Source organism: Chelonoidis abingdonii, chromosome 19 (genome assembly GCF_003597395.2).
Source record: "Chelonoidis abingdonii isolate Lonesome George chromosome 19, CheloAbing_2.0, whole genome shotgun sequence".
Lineage (NCBI taxonomy): Eukaryota > Metazoa > Chordata > Testudines > Testudinidae > Chelonoidis > Chelonoidis abingdonii.
The window spans coordinates 22,578,338-22,601,544 of record NC_133787.1 but is presented as its reverse complement, the minus strand read 5'-3'; the positions used below and the strand labels follow the sequence as shown (position 1 = coordinate 22,601,544).

At 39.8% G+C, this 23,207-nt stretch overlaps 1 protein-coding gene across 1 annotated transcript in view; it reads left to right on the top strand.

Moving 5' to 3' along the window:
• The first annotated feature begins 2,346 nt into the window (after nt 1-2,346).
• LOC116829725 (neural-cadherin-like) overlaps nt 2,347-23,207 on the top strand; it is a 123,267-nt gene continuing 102,406 nt past the window's right edge. Inside the window, exon 1 of the mRNA XM_075073702.1 lies at nt 2,347-3,367. Coding sequence (XP_074929803.1) covers nt 2,347-3,367 — 1,021 coding nt within the window. The remainder of the gene's footprint in view (nt 3,368-23,207) is intronic.

Below are 23,207 nucleotides of genomic sequence, written 5' to 3'. Positions count from 1 at the left end.
GCTGGAAAAATTGTTCTTAAATTAACGTTTCAGAATGAAATGAGTAAGAGCTTTTTTTGATTATAGCATGGTATTGGGAGTCAGGAATTATGGTTTCAATTCTTGAACCTATTTGATTTTAGACTCCAATTTCCCATAATGGTACGTACTTCTGAAGTGTTTGAAGTTGTGGGTGAAAGGTGCTATGAAAGTGTAAAATATTGTTACAGAATTAACTAACACTGACAGACTTAAAATTGTGAATAAAGTGAGTAACAAATGTTTCTGGATGCTTTTCTTTAATCTTGAAAAAGTAGGTGAGGTTTAAGGTGAACTAAGTGATTTGAGTTAAACTTTGAATAAAATTTGTGTTGAACTTTTAAAACTTTTCGTTTAAATTCTGTCTGAATTTGTTGTAATAGAAATGCAGTTCTGTTGCCAAAGTGACTGTAATATGACCTTATTTAACAGATCTGCTTTATTTGTGTACTCATTCATAGCTGCTAACTTAAATGACAATTGGGCTTTTATATTTTATTCCTCTTCATGCTGCAAAGTCACCAGAGCAAAGAAAGGATTGGATTTTATTCCCTCTTCTGCATTAGCAGAACGATTGTTCATTAAATTGAAGTCAGTTATACCTTTACAAACCTATTGGAGGCCAGGGATGGATGGGGTGGGGTGTGTGTGTGTCGGGGGTGAGGTTGCATAGTTATGGAAGGACAACGGTGTTATATAACTGTAGCAGAAGGGCAAAATTTTACCATGGGAGTACACAGTACAGGGCAATGTACGAATCTAGCACATGATTCTCAAACTTTGTGTACAGGCATCGGGCAACCCCTTTCACACAACAAACCTCTGAGTGTGACCTCCTCTTATAAATTAAAAACACATTTTTTATATTTAACACTTTTAAATGCTAAATTTATAACCCTATTTAAAATGAAACTTCTCAATGCTTTTAAATTAAGATTAAAACATATTTTATTGCATTATTGTTAAACTGAAAAATTATTTTTTTAAATAGTTACTATTTAATACTGGAGGAGCGTGAAGAAACTTTGTCAGTCACTTTTCGTAGCAGACTTAGTGCCCTATTGCTACCCTTACTTCTGCAGTTCTGTCTTACTGCTGGCTATGGGGCTGCCTTCAGAGCTGGGTGGCTGAAGAGCAGCAGCAGCAGCGGCTGCCCAGGCACCTAGCTCTGATCTTTGGGCTGGGAGGGGTGGTAAGGCAAATTTTGGGGTGGCTGTAACCTCTGCAACCCCCTCCCACAGTGCTGCTCAACCTGTTTCTGACTTACATTTTAAATTTTTTTTTGTCAGTGTTCTGATTGAGCTGAGATTTAATGCAGCTCTTCAGCTGCTGAACAATCAAGCCCTCTATTGTTGTCTGTCTCACTTTTTTAATCTCAAGACAACAAACCGGTGTCCACAATACTATACTTCCCAGACTCCAATTTCTTTAAAATGGCGATAATACAAATGCACATTTTGTTTAGGATCCTTGCTACCCCCCATTTGCGCTATCAGCCTCAGTTCGATTCATACAGAGAGCAGGATAATGGCGGCTTGGTTAAATGGGGTTCTACTATACGTTCTGTTGCAGCAGAAAGGTGTGTGTAATTTTCTAAAATGCTAGATTTAAATTATGTTTTATAGCAGTTGCTTTCTGTTTTGTGCATGTCTGTGTGACCCTCACATAATAACCTGGTGAGCCCCTGAATGTGGATATGAGAGTTTCCAGAGCTCTGTAGGAGACAGAGACTGTGTGAGAATCAGGGGGAGAAATTCTTTCACGCGGTGTTTGTGCCTAGGGTCCGTATTGTTCGTGTCTGTGTATGTGTGTGTGCAAGACTCAGAAGAGACTTTGAATGGAGGGCACGTGTGCGTCCCACTACCCAGCATCTTGCTCGCGGCTCAGGAATAGGCACTAATAGCAGAAGGGATGAGCCACCGTTTAGGGTCCCTCTCCGAGAGAGCGCAGCAGCTGCGTATCTTACACTTGAGCAAAACTTTTGCAAGTTTGTCCTGCCATTACAGCAGTAGTGAGCGGCGAGAGGAGACCTCCGCAGGGCGTGTGGCTGTGACAGCCTCTCCAAGGGGGAGCGTCTGGACAGACAGACGGAGCAGCAAGCGGGATGGGCCACCAGCTCCCCAGAGATCTTCGGCATTAATCCCCCCTTGCTCCCCGCCCCTTGGCCCCTCCCTGACCCTTCAGCTCCTCCGAAGGCTCCCAGCGAAGCGCGCCTCGGCACTACGCAGCCGGCAGCGAAGGGAGCGGAGCTACTTCGGTGCCCGGCAGCAGCGGCGGCCGCTCTGGGAGCCACACGCAGGCGGGACCCCCCGCGCCCTCGGAGGCGACATGGGTTGCCTTGGCCGGCTCCGGCTCCCCTGCTGGCTGCTTGTGTATTGGGCTCTGGCCGCTTCCGCCGCCGCCTCCAGGCGGAGACCCTCATTCCGCGGCCACATCCCGGAGAACTGGCCGGCGGGCACGCGGGTGAGCGGGCTGAGCATCCCGCTGACCCGGCTGGGACCGGAGCCCTGGTGCGCCAAGGTGCAGGGGCGCCGCTGGCACCTGCAGCTGCTGGGAGAGGACCACGCGCACTTCCAGGTGTCGCTGCAGGCGCGTTCGGGCCAGGTGTGGCTGCGCACCCGCCGCCCGCTGGACCGCGAGGCGCGGGCGCTCTACGCCTTCCGCCTGGGCTTGTGCTGCAAGCACTGCCCGCCGCGCGGCGCCCCGCCCGCCGAGCTGGCCACCCTCACCGTGCTGGTGCTGGACGCCAACGACAACGCGCCGCGCTTGGTCGGCCCCGGCCCGCCGGGCGGCGTCATCCGGCTCCGCGTGGAGGAGACGCTGGCTCTCAGGTCCCAGGTGTGGCAAGTGCGCGCCGAGGACCCGGACGCGGGCGCCAACGCCGAGCTGCGCTACTTCGCCCGGCCGGGCAGCGCGCACTTCTTCGTAGTGCCGCGCAGCGGGCGCGTTCTGCTGGTGCAGTCCTTGCTCCACGTGCGGGCGCCCATCCCGCTGCGCCTCTTCGCCCGGGACCGCGGGCAGCCGCCCCTGCTCAGCGCCCCCCTGGAGATCGAGGTGCTGCCGCAGGTCAAGCAGCTGCCGCCGCCGCCGCCGCGCAGCCGCCGGACCCCGCTCCAGCCCGACTCCCTGCTAGCACTCTCCTTGCCCGCGGATGCCCGGCCCGGGACTCTGCTGACCACGCTGGCCCCGGCCAGGTTCGCCTCAGCCTGGTTCGAGCTAGTATCTTCGCCCGCAGAGGAGTCCCCGCTGCGGGTGGACAGGGAGAGCGGGGAGGTGACTCTCGCCAGGACCCTGGACAGGGAAGCGTCCGCCATCTGGGAGTTCATATTCCGCGTGCAGCAGAGGCAAGGTACCGCCGCCACCCCCTGCCCCCCAGGTGTTGGAGAAGTGCACGCGCTGACATGTGCGCGCAGTGAACATGAGCGTACATTGAGTGTGGACACGCACACCTGCGTGGATATGCATAGACCAGCACACACCATGTACACGCACATCCATGCCTACACGGACACTTAAATGTGATTCTGTGCGCACGCAGGCATTTACAAGTGTTTAGGCATGCACTAGTACATAGCGAAGTGCATACACAAACAAGTGCACATACATAAGTGCATTGGAAATGCAAACAGGCATGCTCACAAGTCTGTGTACATACCTTCATAAGTGCACTTATACATAGATGCAAACACCCAAGGCTATTATAAATATACAGGTGTTTGCCTTTGTCAAGGTAACACAATTAATAGAATAAGTTTCTTTTTTATACAACTTGCTCCTTTGTCTTGTATGAACTTTGCCAAGTTAGAGGGTAGAAATTATCTGTCAAAAAATTTAAACATGTGGTGACCCTATTTTATCAAGGAAAATTAGAGATTTGCTTGCGTTTAGCTTCTAAGAAATAGCTAATTCCAAAATAATGATGATGATGATGGAACAGTTATGTAGCAGAAGGAGTTCTTACTGTGTCATTTAGAACATAGTCTAAGTTGTAGTAATCAGTAATGTAAAAATTATGTAGATACCTGGAAGAGTGACAGTTTTAATGTACAGGCTTTATAGTTCTATAATTTTCAGTATAATGTAAAAAAAGATGTAAGGATACCATGATGGCTGAATATTTAAAAGCAATTAGAAATGTTCAGTAACATGAGTGATATCAATATGGAGCATGCTACATTTATAGGTGATCACACAAAATTATATTATGGAATTAAATGATGTAAATTGTGTGTGTGTATGTGTGTGTGTGTGTGTATATATATATATATATTAAGTAAAGTATATTTAGTGTAAAAAATAACTCAATATACTTAAGTAAAATATTTCCTGTGGCCTTGATCCTGCATGTGCTTCACTTTCAACATGTGAGTAGTCCTGTTGAGGTAAATGAGACTTGGCACCTGGCAAGCTTCAAGTTAAGCATGTGCCTGTTTGCAAGGTTGGTAACATGGTTTATATATTGTATGGCTCAATTTTTATGTGAGGATTCTGATGATTCATGGATCCTTATGAAGTTTATACTGTCACCAGAAACCCTCAAAATAATTAATCTTATTCAATTAAACAATATGTGTAGTAATTTACACTGTTTTATTCATCTTTTGACTGATTTCATCTGATTTTTTTTTTAAATTCCTATTTCAAATGTGAATTAATAAGCAACACATTTTTTTCTTTACTTGGTTTCTCATTTGGAGCTGTGAAAGTGTGACTAAGATTTCTAATTGAGAATATAGTGGTTACTTCTGGACATCTAGTAAGTGGACTTTTACATTTTTAATCTTTTTTCGTACTGTGTTTTAGGTTTTATTTTTATTTTAATCTTAGTTTGATATGGAAACTGGACATTTGGGAAATAACTTTCACCTGAAATAAGTTTGTTTGTTTTTCTGCGGAAAGCTCTAGGTTGGCTTTTTTTCTTTAATTCTAAGTGAATTTAATGCTTGTGAAAATTACCCAATGTTCCGCAGTGGATAGGTGCTTCCTCTAGCCACAGAACAGGTATAGCAAAGATTGGAGTAGTTAGAAACACTTCCCATACTGCCCCTCCCCTTATAGGAGGGGCCACTTAGAGGAGTGAGAAGGTAGTTTTTTCTCTAATCCTGTTAATTCCTTGCTGAGAATGCCAGTATGGGTTCTAATTAATGTTGGTAGTTTTGATTACATGGATACTTGTCCCTGTGAACTGGACTGAGATCACAAACTCGTGTAGGTCACTGATCAACTACCAGAATCAGCTCTCTCTCTCTTCTTCTCTCTCTGCTTCTGCTGAGCCTGTCATTGTAGTATGTAGGTGCTGACTATATTGTTATGACTTTTGGTCAGTGTGCTGGGCTGAGTTTGAACCACTAATATGGAGGTGAAAGACTAAATTTCAAAGCAGGAGCTTTGCCTCTGTTCTATCCTCCTTACCCAATCCTGAACAAGGCTCTATGCCATGTAGACTCTTATTAATCAGAGACTATGACAGAAGCTATTGGGTCAATCGGAGTGAACTTCTGGGATTTTCACCCACTCTATCATGTAGTCCAGCCTCATCCCTTATGTTGTTACAGTTCTTTCTGTCAGTATCAAAGAGATGCCATTGGAGAAGTGGTAGCTAACCTTGCCTCAGTCATTAAAAGCCTTACCTCTGAGAGGGTTTTTACTCTTATCTGGTCTGAATAGACAGCATTCTGAAATTGCTCTTGAATAAAAGCCTATTGCATGATAGAGCGACATATTATATTCTAGGTGATTTTCATTAACTGAGTTGAAATGTCTAAACAAATAACTTGTCCAGCTTGCTTTTTTTTTCTATCTATACCATACTTTCAACAGTTAGCCTGTTATGTTTTCCAGTTGCATCACTGAACTGATAATAGGTTTCAAGGAACTAGATTGTGACTGTCAAAGAGATGAGAGTAATTAATGGTGTGCAGTGCAAATAGTGTTGCTTTGGTGCTGCTGATTTCAAGTTTCTGTGCTGTTAAGCATAAGTTTAAAAGTAAAGCTTCCTTTAAACAGTAGTTTCTTTTCAGTATTAATCTTTGTCTGACCAGCTGACATTTTCAAGACTGATAAACTTCATTTATTATTTCATGGCATCCCAAAAATGTGCTCGATGTTCCACAAAAGATATAAAAGCTACAGTTTCTTACTTAAAGAGCTTCTACTCCAAACTTCAGAGATGACAGAAGGGAGAGAGGCAGACAGAAGGGAGAAGATAGGTCAAGGAAAGAGATCATGCAGGTAATCAATTAAAACCATAAAAACAACGAGGAGTCTGGTGGCATCTTAAAGACTAACAAATTTATTTGGTCATAAGCTTTTGTGGGTAAAAAACCCACTTCCTCAGATGCATGGAGTAAAAATTACAGATACAAATATACACTGGACTCCTTGTTGTTTTTGTGGATACAGACTAACACGGCTACCCCTCTGATAATTAAAACCATGCACATATGGGGATGGTTTTGTGTTTTAATGAATTTTAAATAAGGAACATGAGGATGATTATAGATATGAAAAGGGAATCAATATTCTTCAAATTTTGGTAGAAGTGAATTTTCAGGATTAAAATGTGTACAAAGAGATATATTTTACTGAGCATGCACATATCAGTTTGGGTTGTTTCTCCAATTATTTGTTTTGCTCTCAGCTTTCCTATTGTCTTATCTAAATCATTGCACGTGTCAATAAATATCCTAGCACTGAAGGCTTTTTGATACTAGAGTTCTTACAGTTTTAGAAGTTGATCAATGTTCAGGTGGTATAAAGTTGCATTAATTCCTTTAGTTTACTTTTTACTTTCTGTCTCCTAATTGCTGTCACCTGGCAGTTGCATTAGTCTCCACAGCCAAGCAACAATGTCAAAGATAAGTCTTAGAATTTAGATTCTAAAACATCTGCCCTCTTTCTCCATTTTTTTTATAATTGATTTGTAGTCTACAAATTATCAAAATTAGCCAATAATGGTAAAACATAGTAATATCAGGTTGTTCCCAAGAGTATGAATAATTATATACATAGAATACATTGCAAATGTTCTAACTAAAACCAGATAAAATCAGGGAGAGTCTGCATTGTGGCTAATGCTATGGTGTTCAGGTACTGCACTAGATATGGTATGGTAAATCATACTCACTATTTATATATAAGGAGACTGAGTAGGGATGTAAGAATACTGCTGTGCATTATACACCTGTTGATAATTTTCAAAATTCCATTGAAATTTATTTTATTTGATTTTTACATCAACATTATTTTTTATACTACTTTTAGTGGTAAACATTAAGTGCAGTCACTACATATAGTTCCGTGCTTTCAATTTAAATTATTTTCCACAAGCTGCTCATTCACATTTAAAAAATGTTTTTAGTATTTTACAGCTGTTGATCTGGCTAAAAATAAGCATTCAGAAAGTTATATGAAACAACAAGAAAAAGTGAAATAAAATATGAATGTCCTCCAAATGTCACTTCTGCCACATAAATAAAAGCATAGTCTCAACCTAAAACTTTCTATTTCTTTTTGATATTATCACATACCCTCATTGTCTTTGGCTAAATATAAAGAAAAAAAGATTGTTCTTGAGAACTGCTGTGCATCATTTGCATGACAGTCCCCAGATCTTCTAAAAGTCTGTTGTGCAGAAAGTATCCCAGATTGTTTTAGTTGTTCCCTCATGTTTTTTTTTCTAGGCATCATTTGACAGGATAAACATGTACTGCCAGGCATGCATCAAAAGTTCTCAAAATGGCATCATCCACTTCTTGGACTATTTACCAGTCTAATAGTAGTATGGAGTCTATTTTCATCTTTGTCCAGCTGATTACTGAATTGTATTAAATAAACTTCAGGGGGCAAATCCTAATGACCTTACTTATTTCTTAGTTTTCATGGGAGTTCTCTGTGAGGAAAGACTTCAGTATTTAGCTCCACAGAATGATGTATTCTTTCCATTGCAGCCTCAGTACGTGCTGTGCCACGCCACACAGTCCTGTCTCAAATGTGCCAAACTTTTATCCAAAAAAATGCAATTTAGCTTCCTGATGTCTATCTAGTCTATAGTTTACTTTTCCTATATACCAGTCTATTTTATCTAAGTTCTGCTGTCAACATGGGGCACCCATAATAGAAGTAATTGATGAAAAGCTGGCACGTAAAGGGAAGTATGAGACACAACTGCTTCTAAATTGGATGACCTCTGATGGCAGTTTGGTAGCTCATAAACTTAGATTTCATATCGTCTGCATCTTCTTTTCCATTCCACTTTTGTTTTTCCAATGTGTCTGGAAGGGAGAAAGGAAGAACATATACTTAAATATAGTTTAAAATACCTTTATCATGTATACATTTTTCTCTTGGATAATGGATCGAGGTATTATTTTCTATGTTATACTACTAGTCCAGTTTTCTAATGTGGACAACTTAATTGGGACAGCCAAGTCTTTTTGGCAGGCTATGGGAGTGGCTCAAGGGAAGCCCCACTCTCTAAGTAATCTTCCTGCTGAAGATTCCAAAAGTCAGGTAGCACACATGGCTGCACTATCTGACATTCATCTCCTTTCAGCAGCCTAAGTTTCCATTCATCTGTTTTCAGGTGAAACATCAGCCATTTGGTGACTCTCTCTAATAAAGGAGAACCATGAGCAACCCTTGATTACCCAAAGGCATTCAAATATCCCATAGCACAATAATGGGAAAATCCAGACATGCCCATGTTGGTGCGGAGAGTCTCACATGTGGCATGAGTTCTGCTACATGGGCAAATGTTTGCAGAGTCTGCTCCATGAAGGCTTCCTGTGTGTGGTCATGAAAGAAAGGTTTGATGATAGGTGGAAGTGGGGACTGCGGTTTGTCAAATATGGTAACAGGTTTGAGGGTAGGCAAGAGATGGTAATGGATCTGCCACTCCCTGGGTCAAACAGCCACTGTCCTTCATTTGCTTAGCCTCTCCCAAAGGTGTACTACCTGATTCCTTCCAACTCTGTCAAACAATAAATGGCTTATTGTAGCCACCCTTTGCTACATACAGTTTGATCTTTAAATAAGTCTCCTGCCCTCAGTTGTATATAATTACGTTGTCTGGTCCAAATCTTTGTCGATTTCTTCATTTTGTGCAAGACAGAGCCCTGTTGTGCAAGAGTTCAGAGTAAGGAGGGACCAACTGGAGTAGTTCCTGTTTCTCTTAGTCCTGTGTTAACCCTTCTCCTGCCCATCTGTATGTAAATTTTATATGCTCCATCATTGGCTAAGTTTCTGTATAAGTAAAGGTTTGGATGACTGGACACATAGGTGCCCACATTTTAAATTTGGTGTTTAGTTTTAGCTCCCTGGTATTTTCTATATTTTTCAGCCACATATCATATACATAGATTCTTTTTTCTTGCTTCTCATTTGTATTAACATTTGACTAGTATATTTCATGCTTTCTAATGTCTGCATAGATTTAATACCCATATCTATATTGTGCAGTCGTAATGTCACTGTATTTGATTAATACTATTACAAATATTTATCCATGGGAGGAAGTTAGAAGATTGTAGTCTGCGAGACACATTAATATTTTAGTGCAGTTCTAACACTTATTAGAAAAAGGTGCCAGATTCCATTAATGTTTGTGTGGAATGCTTGAAAGATCCTGTCTCTGTAATCCTCTGTCATCTCAAACTTCTATGACCTTACTTCATCCCTGGGCATTAGCTGTGTAATCTCCCCTTGTTCACTTTTTTTCTTATCAGAGGATTTACTTAGGGTGATGTTTGGAAGGCTCTCCAAGTAGTTAACATAACTCTGTTACATTTTATGTGTATTTGTATTCTTTAAACCAATACATAATGTGGCAAGATCACCAATTTTATAGTATTTGCCTATTTTAAGCACGGAAGGTTTTAATTAAAGAAGTCTAAGTATCATCTGTTTTAATTTTATCCAAGGCCTTAGTCACGTACTAGCTGTATTGATTCTGTGAGGATCATCCCTAAGAATTAAGATCAGTAGCTTCTGGTTGATGTCTTGTCTTTTAAAATGTTTATCTGTTCTAGGGACACTTTACCAGTTGTTTTAAAAGAAAATAATGCTAGGTTAAAATTGGAATTATTACTTAGCTATGTAAATGTAATTATTTTTATGATCACTTTTTATGCTATTATGTTTAAAGAAAAATGTACATTTATTGTGTGCATGTCTTTGCTGTAGGAGTTATTTATAATTCTAGAATGTTACTGGTTTGTAAACAGCATGAAAAGGAATATAATACAAGAAACTTTTAAAACACCATCCTAATGTTTATGCAGACAGGAGATTTAAATACTACATGTTTTCTGTTGCAAACAGTCTGATTAAAAATATCTTTCTGAAACTACTGGACCTTGAGCACCAAAGCTGTTTAGATCTACTGGCTGTTCTTTGTAAAAATTAATTGTTTGAGATGAAGTCAGCTTTTTTTAAAGATCTAACTGAATTCCAGCACAAATCTGTTAATCTGATGGAAGAAGTAAATTGTAGAGCATATGGGTAGAATCTTTCTTAAATCTGGTTTATAACATTTCAAATTAGAGATCAGTTCTGACTGATATATCAACTGTATTGCACTTCAGTTGATTATTAAATAGTTTGAATTCAGTTCATCCTGATTTCATTTTCTCACAGGTTTATTTATCCCCTCACATGCGCAAGTCTATCTTCTAAAATTAAGTGGAATGCCTTTAAACACTTTAATGTAGTTGAGGCATTCTGTGTTTCATAATAAAATAAAAGGAATTGTTGAAACTTTTTTCCCACAGTAAATCAACATTTTGACTTGGTACCACAGTCCACTGAAGTAACAATAACTAAGACAAGTCTTTTAAGGTAGTATTTGTGAGTTTTATTTGTTTGCTAGTTACATTATCCAGTGAAACAAAATAATCAACCCAATCTAATTTTTTCTTAGTTCTTGTTTATAAAAAATCCCAAACACAAAAAACAAAAATCCAACCATAGTTAATGACATTTTATTTGAAAAAATTAGGACCAGTCTGCAAAGATTTATGCACATGGTTAATTTTAATCACATGAAATAGTCCAGTTGACTTCAGTGGGAATTGGATAGGGCAGAATTGGGTTCAGGAAACTGCTGAGTTCTTAAGGATAGTCCTTGTACTCTATCATCTCTCCTTGCCTTTCACTTTATGAAGAGGGTTACTGGGGTACAATCCTTTTTAAAAAAATACAAATAATAACATGAGTTACTAGCCCTATCTTGTCAACTTCACCCTCATATGCTGTGGAACTATTTAACAATCCCAGATTGATCCTGAAAAGCCTGCCAAGCTCATAATTAGTACCCCCTTTGCAAATCATTTGTAGGTTTTTTTTCCTGTTTAATCTTATAGATAACATTTAAGGTCATCTACCAAGTTTTCAATTTTTATGAGACACTACAGAATATTTCATAATTTTGCAACTGTATTATATCAATCATTTTTATGACGCAAGCTTGAAGACAGCAGTGTCTGCCCTCTTTCCGGTGATTCTTCTTTGAATGCTGATCCTTATGTGTATTTCACATGTCAGTGTGCAAGCACTCTGTGCGCATGAAACTGGAGAATGTGCAAGTAGTGTCCATTGGTCCACACCTGCACTTTGGTGCTCCTTATAATAGTATCTAGTCTATAAGAGGACCAGCCACTTCCCCAGTTCCTTCTTACTTCCACGTAGCCTTAGTCGGAATCTTCTGTGTCTGAAGCTTCTTTGTCTTCCTATCTGTAAATATTTTGTAAGTGATTTTAGTGTTTACAATTTTTAGTGCTTTAGCAGTTTTACACTTAATGTAGTTTCCCCCTCAAGGGACCCTTCCTATCCCCCCGCCCGCACATGCCTCAGGAGAGGGACTATGCTCAGAGTCTCAGGGTTTAAGAAGTATGTCTCCTGCTCTCGCTTGTCTTGGTCAGCGATGACCACCAGCAGTGCCTTTACCCTAGCTTATACAAGGAGCAGGCTCACATCTTCACCAACTGCAGCATCTGCCATTCCTCCCCTCTCCAAGCTCAAGAGGGATGAGAGCTTTGACTGTTTGACCATGAGACCCCAATCGGATCCAGGTCAGGGGGACTTTTCCTGTCCAGCAGCCTCAGTCTGTAAGCCGTGCGGCTCTGAGCATGAGCTTTGGCGCAGAGGCCAGAGCAGCGAAGCGCAAGGAACTATTGCCTTGGGGTTCTTATGGGGATAAGAGATACTCTTATAGATACAAGAACAGGTCCCTCTCCATCCGACCGAAGGTTTCTGGACAAGACCACTATCAGTTCAGAGGACTTCTGTTTGGATTGGCAGTAGCACCCATTGTCTTCTCAGTGGTGGCAGCCTAGATGAGATGAAGTGGCTACATCAACTTTCTGTACCTGGATGATTGGCTCTTTGTGGGAGGTTCAGCTGGCAATCTTATCATTGCTCTGTTTTCTGGCTTCCTTGGGAAACAGGGCAAAGTCTACTTTGACTCCCATGAAAACCAGAGACTTTATAGGAACAACACTAGACTCGACCTCAGCAAAGGCTTATCTCACTATGGAGAGATTCCAGCCCATTAATGGCCTGATAAGACAAGTCACTGGCAGACTTTGAACCACAGTCAAGGCCTGTCTTTCCTAGGAAATGCAGGACATTTGTAGGGCAGCAACCTGGAGTTCCATCCATACCTTCACAAAGAACACTACGTGCAAATTCTCTAGTCACAGGGACATGGTATGCACGTGTACCCATGTGTGGAATACAGATAGGTACCATATAGCTCAAGAAACATCCTGTTAAAGGAAATTAACCTCCATTTAAACAATAGCTGATACAAGGGTGTTACACAGACCTGGTCTACACTACCACTGTCAGTTGATCTAAGCTACGCAATTTGAGTTACGTTAATAGCATAACTCAAGTCGACATAGCTTAGATCTACTTACTGCGGGGTCCACACTATGATGCTCTCCCACTGACATTGCTTCTACCTCTCCCATGGATTGAGCATGTCTTCACTAGACCTGCTAAATCGATGCCGCTGCATTGATTGCAGCAGAGCTCATTTAGTTCCGTAGTGAAGACAAGCCCTAAGAGTAACTAGGATGAAATTCAGAAAGATGATATTTAGGCTAAACATCAGGAAGAACGTCCTACAACAAAACATTATTAGAATTTGAAATAGTCACCTAAGGGTAATTGGTGAAAACTCCATTGCTTGTTATAATTAAAACAAGACTGCAGAATGCACTAGAAAACCTTGTGCAGGGAACAGCCTGTAACGTGAAGGAGGAGTATGGGTGCCAAACCTGAGTGGTTAAAAATCATGAGATTTAAAAAAAAAAATTAATTTTATTTGTCTTTCTATTTCAGAGCATTTAGACTTCACATTTTCAAGCTTTTCTCTCCAACCATGAGTGCTACTTACTTTAAATAAGAAATGGAAGCTGAGTGATTCAGATAAGCACATGACTCCAGTATCAGTGACTTTAAGAAATATATAAAATGTCACAAGACTCATTACAAAATTAGGAGAGTTGGTAACATTATGAAATAGATGATTCATTGCTCTTTCCATCCTAACCACTATGATTAATTGGTTGCTATTATGATTGTAATTAAGATTTTAACCGAGGAGGAAAAAATGGAAACCAGACAAATATTTAACTATAGTTGGTTTTTTTGAGAAACTGAATTTTTAAAAAACAGGTTGGCGAGGATTTCTATACTGTCCAAATTTAACTTCCTTAATCCTACTGTGTCTTTCCATGGGCATAATGTTTCATAGCTAAACCAACTTTGGAGAGAAGGTAATGTACACATTCTTCTAATCTGTTACAAGTCCCTGCATGAGCCGTCAATCAAAGGAAATAAATCTATCAGGTACAGCCAACACCTGATCAAAGAAGTAAGTTCCAAGCAAGATTAAGTGTGTTTCTGGCTTTTCAGTATTTCATCCAACATAACTTAAGGTCACTGTACACATTTCTTGCCATAACGAACATCTCAATTTCATGCAATAATTTCCCCTCTTACACCAAGATAGGTTAAAGATAGTACAGGTCAACTGAACCTGTCTTTTTAGTTTAATACCTACAGAAAGAAAATTCTCCATATGTCCTGTAGATAGGAAGTTTTTTTTATAATATCCCAGCCAAATTCCACTATTTTTAGTTATTTATTCAGGCAGATCCTTCTGTCTTTCATGAATTTTAATAACAAACGGATATGACTTGTTGGTAGGTTCTTATACAGTATCGAAGTCAGACCCTTCTTAGGCTGCAATAGTAGATGCAACAACAACTGTTTTGTCTTTATAATGGCCTCAAAGTAGACTTTATATCATTCATATGACATCTGACCTGAAAATCCTGATAATAAGGTAGTTTAGTAACTTTTTCTGGGAGTGATCAGTTGCTACTTGAGCAAGTATTAGATATGTTGAGGTTATTCCTAAAGTTACTCTTATTTAGGCAAAGACTCACTTTTACATCATATCTCTTGACTTTTAGTCTTTCTTCCTTAATCATGAGACCAGCCACTCCCCATTTACATAAAATCTTAGGACCAGACTCTGACTGACTAAACTCCTTTTTTGCTGGTCCCATGGCGCAAAGGGAGCAGAGACTGAGTGTATTTCTCTCGTTTGGGTTCCCCCAGAGTGGGAGAGTCCCTAGCATGTATAGAGCCAGCATAGTGTTATGAGCTGGGTGAAAACTTATGGGTTGAGTTAAAGCCTCATTCAAACTGTTATGTGAATGAGCCCTTCATTTAAGATCGTTGTAAAAGACAGTTAAGGGACCACAGCTAAAACAAAGCCTAATAGTCTGCCCAGAAACTAGTACCATGTGGATGGAGGGTTCCATTGGGTATTGCGATCGGGGTAGGTGTCAGGGGGGAAGTTAGGGAGAGTGTAGAGGGGACACAGAAACTGAGAAATTGAGAAAAGAACAAGAATGGGGAGGGAGAGGCAAAAAGCAAGAGAACCAAGCAGGAGAGTGCAAACACAGTGTGATAGTAGAAGAAGCTAGAGAGAGAGCTTTTGAGTCTGTTGTTTGCTAAAGAGGCCTGGGGACTTTTGTTCTTGGTTTGTCCTGCGTTTGGAGAAGCAGGACTTTGTTCATTCCTTGTAAGTAAACAAAATTGCATGGAAGAAAATACCAGACTCCATCAAAGGGCAACAATAGCTTTCTCTTTGTGCCACCCTCTTTGCAAATCTGCTAGAGAGGGTGCAGGGCTGCTGGCCTGTCTTCTTATCCCCAGAAGGATTAACACCATACCCAAGTCATTTCAAGCCCTTCCTTAAAGGCACACTTTTTCCTTCAGTGAGAAAAAAACCGTTCAACATAAGTTGCACGTATAACCTAGTCTGAAGCCCAAAGACCTTTTCACCTCATGTCTCTCATTCCAGGGCGTGCCACAGGATCCAGCCTCCTTCCTGCTGCTTGCCTCCCCACCTGAGTAACTTCTTGGCTTTTATAATCACTTGATTCATGCCCAGCTGAGTCTGATAATCCAAAAGTGCTGTCTGGCTCCGGACCTTCTATTCCTTAAAGGGGAAGACCACCCTGTTATAGAGGAAATATTGGCGTGTATAAGAGTGTGCCAAACTCTGGCTGTCCTCAGCTGGCATACTGTTCATTGGCATTACCAGCTGGCATAGTTAATAACATTCCATAGGCTGTCCTAAAATCGGCCACAGCTGGTGCAAAACTGGCCTGGGATTCAGGGAGCCAATAGTGACAGTTGTGTCCTCCTCCCATCCCTGTTCTGTGTGCATGCTGAAAAAAATGGTGAGGACATACATACTTGTGGATGCAAAATTTGGGATGGTTTTGAGGCCATCTGGTAACTTGGATTCTGGTGGGGCTTGTATTGGTATCTTACAAAAGGCCATAATTAATTGCTCAAACCATCCAGGCCTTCTTGCAATTCACTGTAAAGAAATACCAAATTCATTAAATAAAATGTGCTCAAAGATTTGCAGGAGAGGAAAAGAGTTATGTTGATATAGGAAACAAATACATCAGAGCAAAGAAAGACAACTATCACAGATTATTGTAGATATCATGAAGATAACGTGCTTTCACTCTTGAAGAAGAGTCCACTCTGCTTGTTAATTCATGAAGTAGCAGTAGGGGCAGCTCCTTCGGTGGATACAAATATTATGTTCTTCCAGTGGAGTAATGGGGACTTGTTAATAGTATTAAAAAACTGTGATGTTAATACAATCTTGAATGGATGAAATCCCACTGTGAATCTTTATAACAGTAAGAAATAAAGTTCAAATTTGGAGACTTAGTTAACTTTTCTGTCGAAGAATTTCATCTACATCTGTCTCCCTCTTACTCTCATTGAATTGGTGTAACAGTAACTATAATTTGAATGTTTTTAAACATGTATTTTATTTCAAATAAGAGTGGCTTAAATAGCTCACTGACACTGAAAATCCCTCTAAATAAGCTTTAAATCAGTTTTTCATATTTCAATTAGAAAAAGTGGATACAAGGAAGATTAATTTGCTTTTTTTTAAATAAGACAATGAAGGATTACAATAAATGTTGAATTGTGTTGGTTAGTTGAAAACGTGGTGGCCACTAGAACACTTGTTTTTGATGACTTAATCCTGTTAAAATTATTTGAATTATACTAAGAATCAGTCAAATATAATGTGAACTCTTAAGTAAACTCTCTGCTCTGATCTATCACTTAAAGACTTGTCTGTTCTTCGTACGTGCACAAAGCCTTCTAATGAAGTCCAGTGGGTGTTGTGTGAACTTTGGAAGAACTGAATAGGCTTGACAAGGTCCAATATGTGGTTCAGAGAGGAAAATGTAGCTCTGCAAATTCAGTTTTTGTATCCAGTTTTGCAAGGAGATATACTGAAAAATATCAGAATGTATTTGATTAATTATGGAAGTAATTAAGGAGATTCTGTAAAAGAGTGTTCCAGGATAATTTTTAATCCAATTTTTCATCTTCTGATTTTGCAACCGATAAATTGCATATATATATATATATACACATAAATGCAAAATCCACATTTGCACAGATACGTTGGGTAGGCTTGCAAATACTTGATTTGTGCATTCAAATGCAGGTTTTGTATGTGCAATAGAAATTTATGCATGAAAATTTAGAGAAAAGTTTGAGACCAGCTGGAAATCTGGCTCTCCATGTCCACTAAAGATACCTGTAGAGAGAGAGAGAATTGAAAAGAACTATTAGGGGCTAATATGTAGAAAAACAAATGGAACTGCACAAGAAGTTTTAATCATTTATTTCCCAATGTTTATTCATAGACATAGATTAAATCTATTATACATAACATACCTATTTTATTGTTTGTCCCTGGGGTTACATTAATGCTCGCTGGAATGTGGTTTTCTTCTAGGGCACTGTAATCAGGTTTGACAGCTCCTGCAGTGATGTGTGGCAAAACAAATTGTAGTTATTTTTCGTCTTTTCTCCAGAAAACAACTTATCCCAAGAATGAATCACCTTAATGAGAAATAGTCTGAAAACCTTTTGTTAACACTTTTGTAATCCTTGGTTGAAGAGTACCATCAATCTGGTGAGGATGGATATGTCAGAAGGATGATGCAGTTGCTAGGATGCTAGCCTAGGACATGGGAGACCTAGGTTCAGTTCTCTTCTACATGCTTCCAGTGTGACCTTGGGCACTTTCCTTAGACTCTCTGTGCCTCAGCTTCCTATCTGTAACAGGGATAATAGTACTGCCTTGTCTCATAGGGGTGTTTTGAGGCACTCGGACGCTAGCGCAGGAGTCAGCAACCTTTCGGAATTGGTGTACCGAGTCTTCATTTATTCACTCTAATTTAAGGTTTCGCATGACAGTAATACATTTTAACATTTTTAGAAGGTCTCTTTCTATAAGTCTATAATATATAACTAAACTATTGTTGTATGTAAAGTAAATAAAGTCTTTTAAATGTTTAAGAAGCTTCATTTAAAATTGAATTAAAATGCAGAGCCCCCTGGACCGGTGGCCAGGTCCTAGGCCGTGTGAGTGCCAATGAAAATCAGCTCGTGTGCCGCCTTCGGCACCTGTGCCATAGGTTGCCTACCCCTGCACTAGGACAATGGGCACCATATAAGTATGTAAAATAACACTTTGAAATGTGATCAGTTATATTTAGCCATTGTGCAAAGTGCATGACTAACAACACTAAAACTGAAAGCCTCTGTTTCTTCCAATAAGAGAGAAGAAAAGAGAACTAAAGATAGATCATGCTGCCTGATGACATAATATTCCTCTGTAGCATAGCATTGTTATGACAATGAGCATAATCTATACGTATCTACTTGGATTTCTATATGTGAGAGGTTCAATGCAAGATTCCCAATAATACCATGCTACTGTGCCTAAACACTGTTCTTGACGGAGCAGTTGTATTATAGGCAGGGCTGGAGCACCACCTGTTATAAAGGTTGCTCAGCACATCCCATTATTATAAGACTCTGTTTTCAGTTGCTTATTTGCCAGACTTTAACCATTTGGGCTGACGTTTTCCATGCTGAATGTCTGCCTCAGACTGAATTTTAATGTTTTTGTGTGTGTGTGTGTGTGTGTGTGTGTGTATGTATATGTGTATATACACCTCTACCCCACTATAATGTGACCCGATATAACACGGGTTCGCATATAGCATGGTAGCAGCGGGGGTCAGGCAGCACTTTGGAGAGATCCAGGCTCCGGCTGCTGCGGGGAGCCCCGGGCCCTTTAAATAATCGCTGGAGCCCTGCCACTGCTACCCTGGGGCTGCAGCAGCAGGGTTGGCCGGTGATTTAAAGGGTCCGGGGCTCCGGCTGCTGCAGGGAGCCCCGGGCCCTTTAAATCACTGCTGGAGCCCTGCCACTGCTACCCTGGGACTGTGGCAGCGGGGCTCGGGCAGCACTTTAAAGGGCCCAGGGCTCCGGCTGCTGCAGGGAGCCCCAGGCCCTTTAAATCACCACTGTAGCCCTGCCACTGCTACCCCGGTATAATGGCGTTTCATCTATAACACGGTAGGGATTTTTGGCTCCCCATGGCCACGTTATATCAGGATAGAGGTGTATATGAAAGAGCATACTACGTAGCTCAGACTGTCAGTTGTGGCGGTAGTGCATTTTTGTCATTTGGATGTTGGACGGAGGCTCCCAGTTCATTTCAAATTGACTGGTTATACTGCTAAACTAGGCTAAATTCCATGTAAAAGTCTCCCAAATCTAACAGTCTCCTCACCCTGAAATACTTGATCATCTGCCCATAACATTTTCTAGATACCAATTCTCCCATCCATTGAAACAGCACTTGTTACTGAAATAATTTATGTTTTGGTGACAGTATATACATGTGTAAAATTTAAAAAGAATAGGACAAAACAAACGTCACTGAAGGAATAAAGTAGGACTTGTAGCAGTATATTTTTAAAGACAATTTCAAGATAGTTCATTGTAAAAATGCAGAGCAACTGGTACTTGCTTAACTGATACAAGTTAACTCTCAGCAATAACATACTTTGGCAATAGTTCATCATTTACTTAGAGACATGGTTTGTTACTTTAAGATGCCTTCTGTGATGCATTCTGTGTCCCTAGACTCTGTTTATGGTGTCCCTAAACTCAGAGAGATCACTTGGTCATTACCTGTTAGGTTCACTCCCATTGGCCATTGTCAGCAGATAGGATACTGGGCTAGATGGACCTTTGGTCTGACCCAGTACGGCCATTCTTATGTTCTTATTAATATAGATATTTTCATTTCATGTCCAGGCCTGCTTGATTTTGTTGCCTATCAGTCACAACAGATGGATGCCACACTAGGGTGTCCCTAACAGAATGAAGATCTCTCCACTGTCTTTTAATTGGTTATTATTTATATTAAGATACATCCTGCCATGATCATTCTTTTATAATTATTTTTTAACTTTTAGCTTCTGGTTTATTTTAAGTGCTTTAACTTTTACTTTAAAAGCTAGTTGAGAGTAAGGAAGAGAGAGATGTGACAGACTGACATCGTTTTAGCTACAAGCAAGGTAAAGTGTATTAGAAGAGAATATGGGCTGTCCACATCTCAATCCATCAAAGTTATCTCTTTAGAAGGCTTATGTTTTATGAATGAGCAAAACACTGCGCTTAAGAATAAAATCCATCGTATATTGCATGAGTTTCCAGAACTGACAATGGAGAAATGTTTGTGCATGATTGTTCTACTTTTTAGAAAAGTATATGTTCAGATTGGGTGCCATTACCAGTAACTTTCATCTCTGTTGAGCTATTAAAATGGAAACAGAGATTTCTCGTGGTTAGAGTGGGGATTTAGTGAGAGTTTTTTCTGGAAATATATCTTACTCAGCTTGAAGTCAATAGAAGTTTCGCATGCACAAATGTTGTAGGATTGGGCTTTTATAAAAGTTCAGTATTTTAAAAATATTTTGTAGAAAATAAGATTAAGCAGTTATATAAAAATTAACAAGAAAATAGAATGAACAAGGTTTTCATAGGTCTAAAACTGAACAATTAATGGAACTTTAAAATTTTTAAAAACTTCTGTGTAACTGGAGCAAGTGTATGTCTGATCAACTTCAAAAAGTAAAAAAGTTAATATCATCTTGAACACTTCATTTGCTGATAGATTACACTTTTTTATGCAGGCTGGAATGCAATAGCAATATTGACCTGAAGGCTTTTAATGCTCCCATAATCTTATTTTTTAAGTAAATTGAAATGACCTAAAAATGCCAAGAGCAACCTAACTTCTCACCCGTTATTGTTTAATCATAATAATACAATACCTCTTCCCTCAATAAAAATCAAGGAATGTAGAGTATCTGTCCATAATTGTGGAGACAGGCTCACTCAAGTATATATTCTATATTGTTAGATATGTTTTTTAATCAGAATCACTGGAACTGTCAGTTTTATCAATTATATTGATGCAGAGAAGCCTTCCATTTTTAATGACTATGAGTATTTTTGTTTTCAAGCCAAATCTTACAGAAGTAGCCATTGGATTTTTTAGAGGGATGATAAAGTCAGACAGTACTAATGAAATCAGAAGTCTGAAAGTATATTGAATTTCACAAATTGACAGCATCTTTTATGATTTGACATGTGAAAGGAAACAGGTCTAGAGGCAAACCCCAGCCCATAGTATCTAAAATCACAACTCAGACTATTTCATCACAGCTGATTTCCAGGTTTGGTTTGTCCTGTGTCACACTTAGAATGTATAGTCAAGTGGGTGATTTTTAAAATATGGACCAAAAAACCCCACTCTTTTTTCCTTTGTCTACACAATGAGGGTTGGGATTTACAAATGCCACATTAAATGAAAATCATGTTAGCATATATCATTATTTTAAGTTATTTCTATTTTCCCAGTACACTTAAAAATTTAATTTAATTGGTTAAAAATAGTGATGTATGATCAGAGTAGTTCTTTGAAGGCTGGAAGTTCTTAGCAGGCTTTTTAATATTTAAATTTTATTTACATTTCACATAATGCAGTAGATGTGCAGAGTCCATAAAATATAGTTTTCATGCATTTTTTGTAGATGGTAATTTCAGATGTATAACATTTATAGTATTTCAGATATTGTCTGCAAGATATTTAACACCAGATTGGCTCTAGCCTTAGTGTGGCTGTAAGGATAGGAAGGGGGAAAGTGTGAGAAGATGGGTGGAGGGAAAAGTGCAAGGAGTTTTTTACTCAATTTCAGTGTTCCAGGCAAGGGTTACGAACTATGACAAACCATAAAGAGAAAGTGAGAGACCTGAAAAGAGAAGAACTGGCTACAATTTTAAAAAATGACTAGTGATTTTGAGTGCCTTAGTGTAGTGTTTAGATGTTGTTTGTAATTACTAGAACTGGGAGCTCTGGCTGTTGGGAGTCTGAAAGGACAGGAAACAAGGAGAGGGGAGGAGTTGAGGAGGCAGAGTGAGAGTAACAGAGGCTGCAGTAGCAGCTTGGTAAAGAGGTTTCACTTTAAAAATAAAGTCCTGTTGAAATTTGTCAGTACCTTGCCTGGTTGATACAACACTTAGTTTTCAGATGCTCAACTTGAGATCCCCTAGTGGGACATGACTTTTAGAAAAGGCTGAGCATCCCCACTCTGAAAATCAGGCCCCTTTTAAGATGTTTCAAAATCACTAATCTTGGCCTCTGTCCTTATCCATTTATTACTAACTCTTTCTAGCTCCTAAGACTAAGTGCCTAGCTCATTTTGGCTCAGTAAAAATAATAAATGATTCTCATTCTTTACTCAGAATAATCAAGTTTATTAACTAATCCTGTTTGTTCCACAACGAAGTACCACAAATCCTTCAGGAGCAGGAATGAAGAGTTAAATTCTTTAAGTATTTCACTTTTAAACATCTCACAACAAACCTCAGGAAATACACTCCATGGGACCTGTTCTGCCCTTAGAACTACATAGATGAACTTGGAGATTTGGAATACCGGTACATTAGATGGCTGAGAGGCTGACAGTAGACTCTTTGCTTAATCAGCCATTATGCTACCATTCTCCAAAAAGCATTTATTTTCAGAGCTCCATGTCTTCTGTTTGTAGATGAGTCATCATCCAAAAGAGGTGGATTTTTTCCCCCAAAGTGGGCAGATTTAAGAACATGCATAAATCCTTCCTGTACTGCCCTTGAAACTAGTGGATCTGGGGTCAGATTACTGAGCATCAGTTGCTTCTGACCTTAACTAGAATAACTTGTATTCTCAAGCTTCCTCAGATGGATAGCCTAGAGGGAGCTTTCTGGCTATATGTTTTATATGTCTAAATAAAAGATCCAAATGTAAAGTCTAGCACTCAGGGACATCATGTGAATAAATTGTGACACTGCTTGGAGCCTTTTAGTTGTGTAAACCAACAGCTGGATTATATTGGTACATATACAGTATGTATGTTTTCCTGTGTGATTGGTAATCACTGTTGTTTAGAAAGATCTGTGTTATGTTCAGAGTGTGTGTGTTTTGTCGAAGAAAAATGCAGTTCTCGCTTTTCCGTTTGGATGCAGCAAAATCAAATACTTTATTATTTCTCCAGCAATTGCAATAGAGGGAGGGAGTGCCCTAGGACACTGGGTCACCCCAGTCCCGGACAGGTCTCTCAACAGGTAAACAATTACAGCAAGCATTTATACCTTTGTTACAGACAATAACAAGCAATAATACAGACAATAATGAGCAACAGCTGCATTTT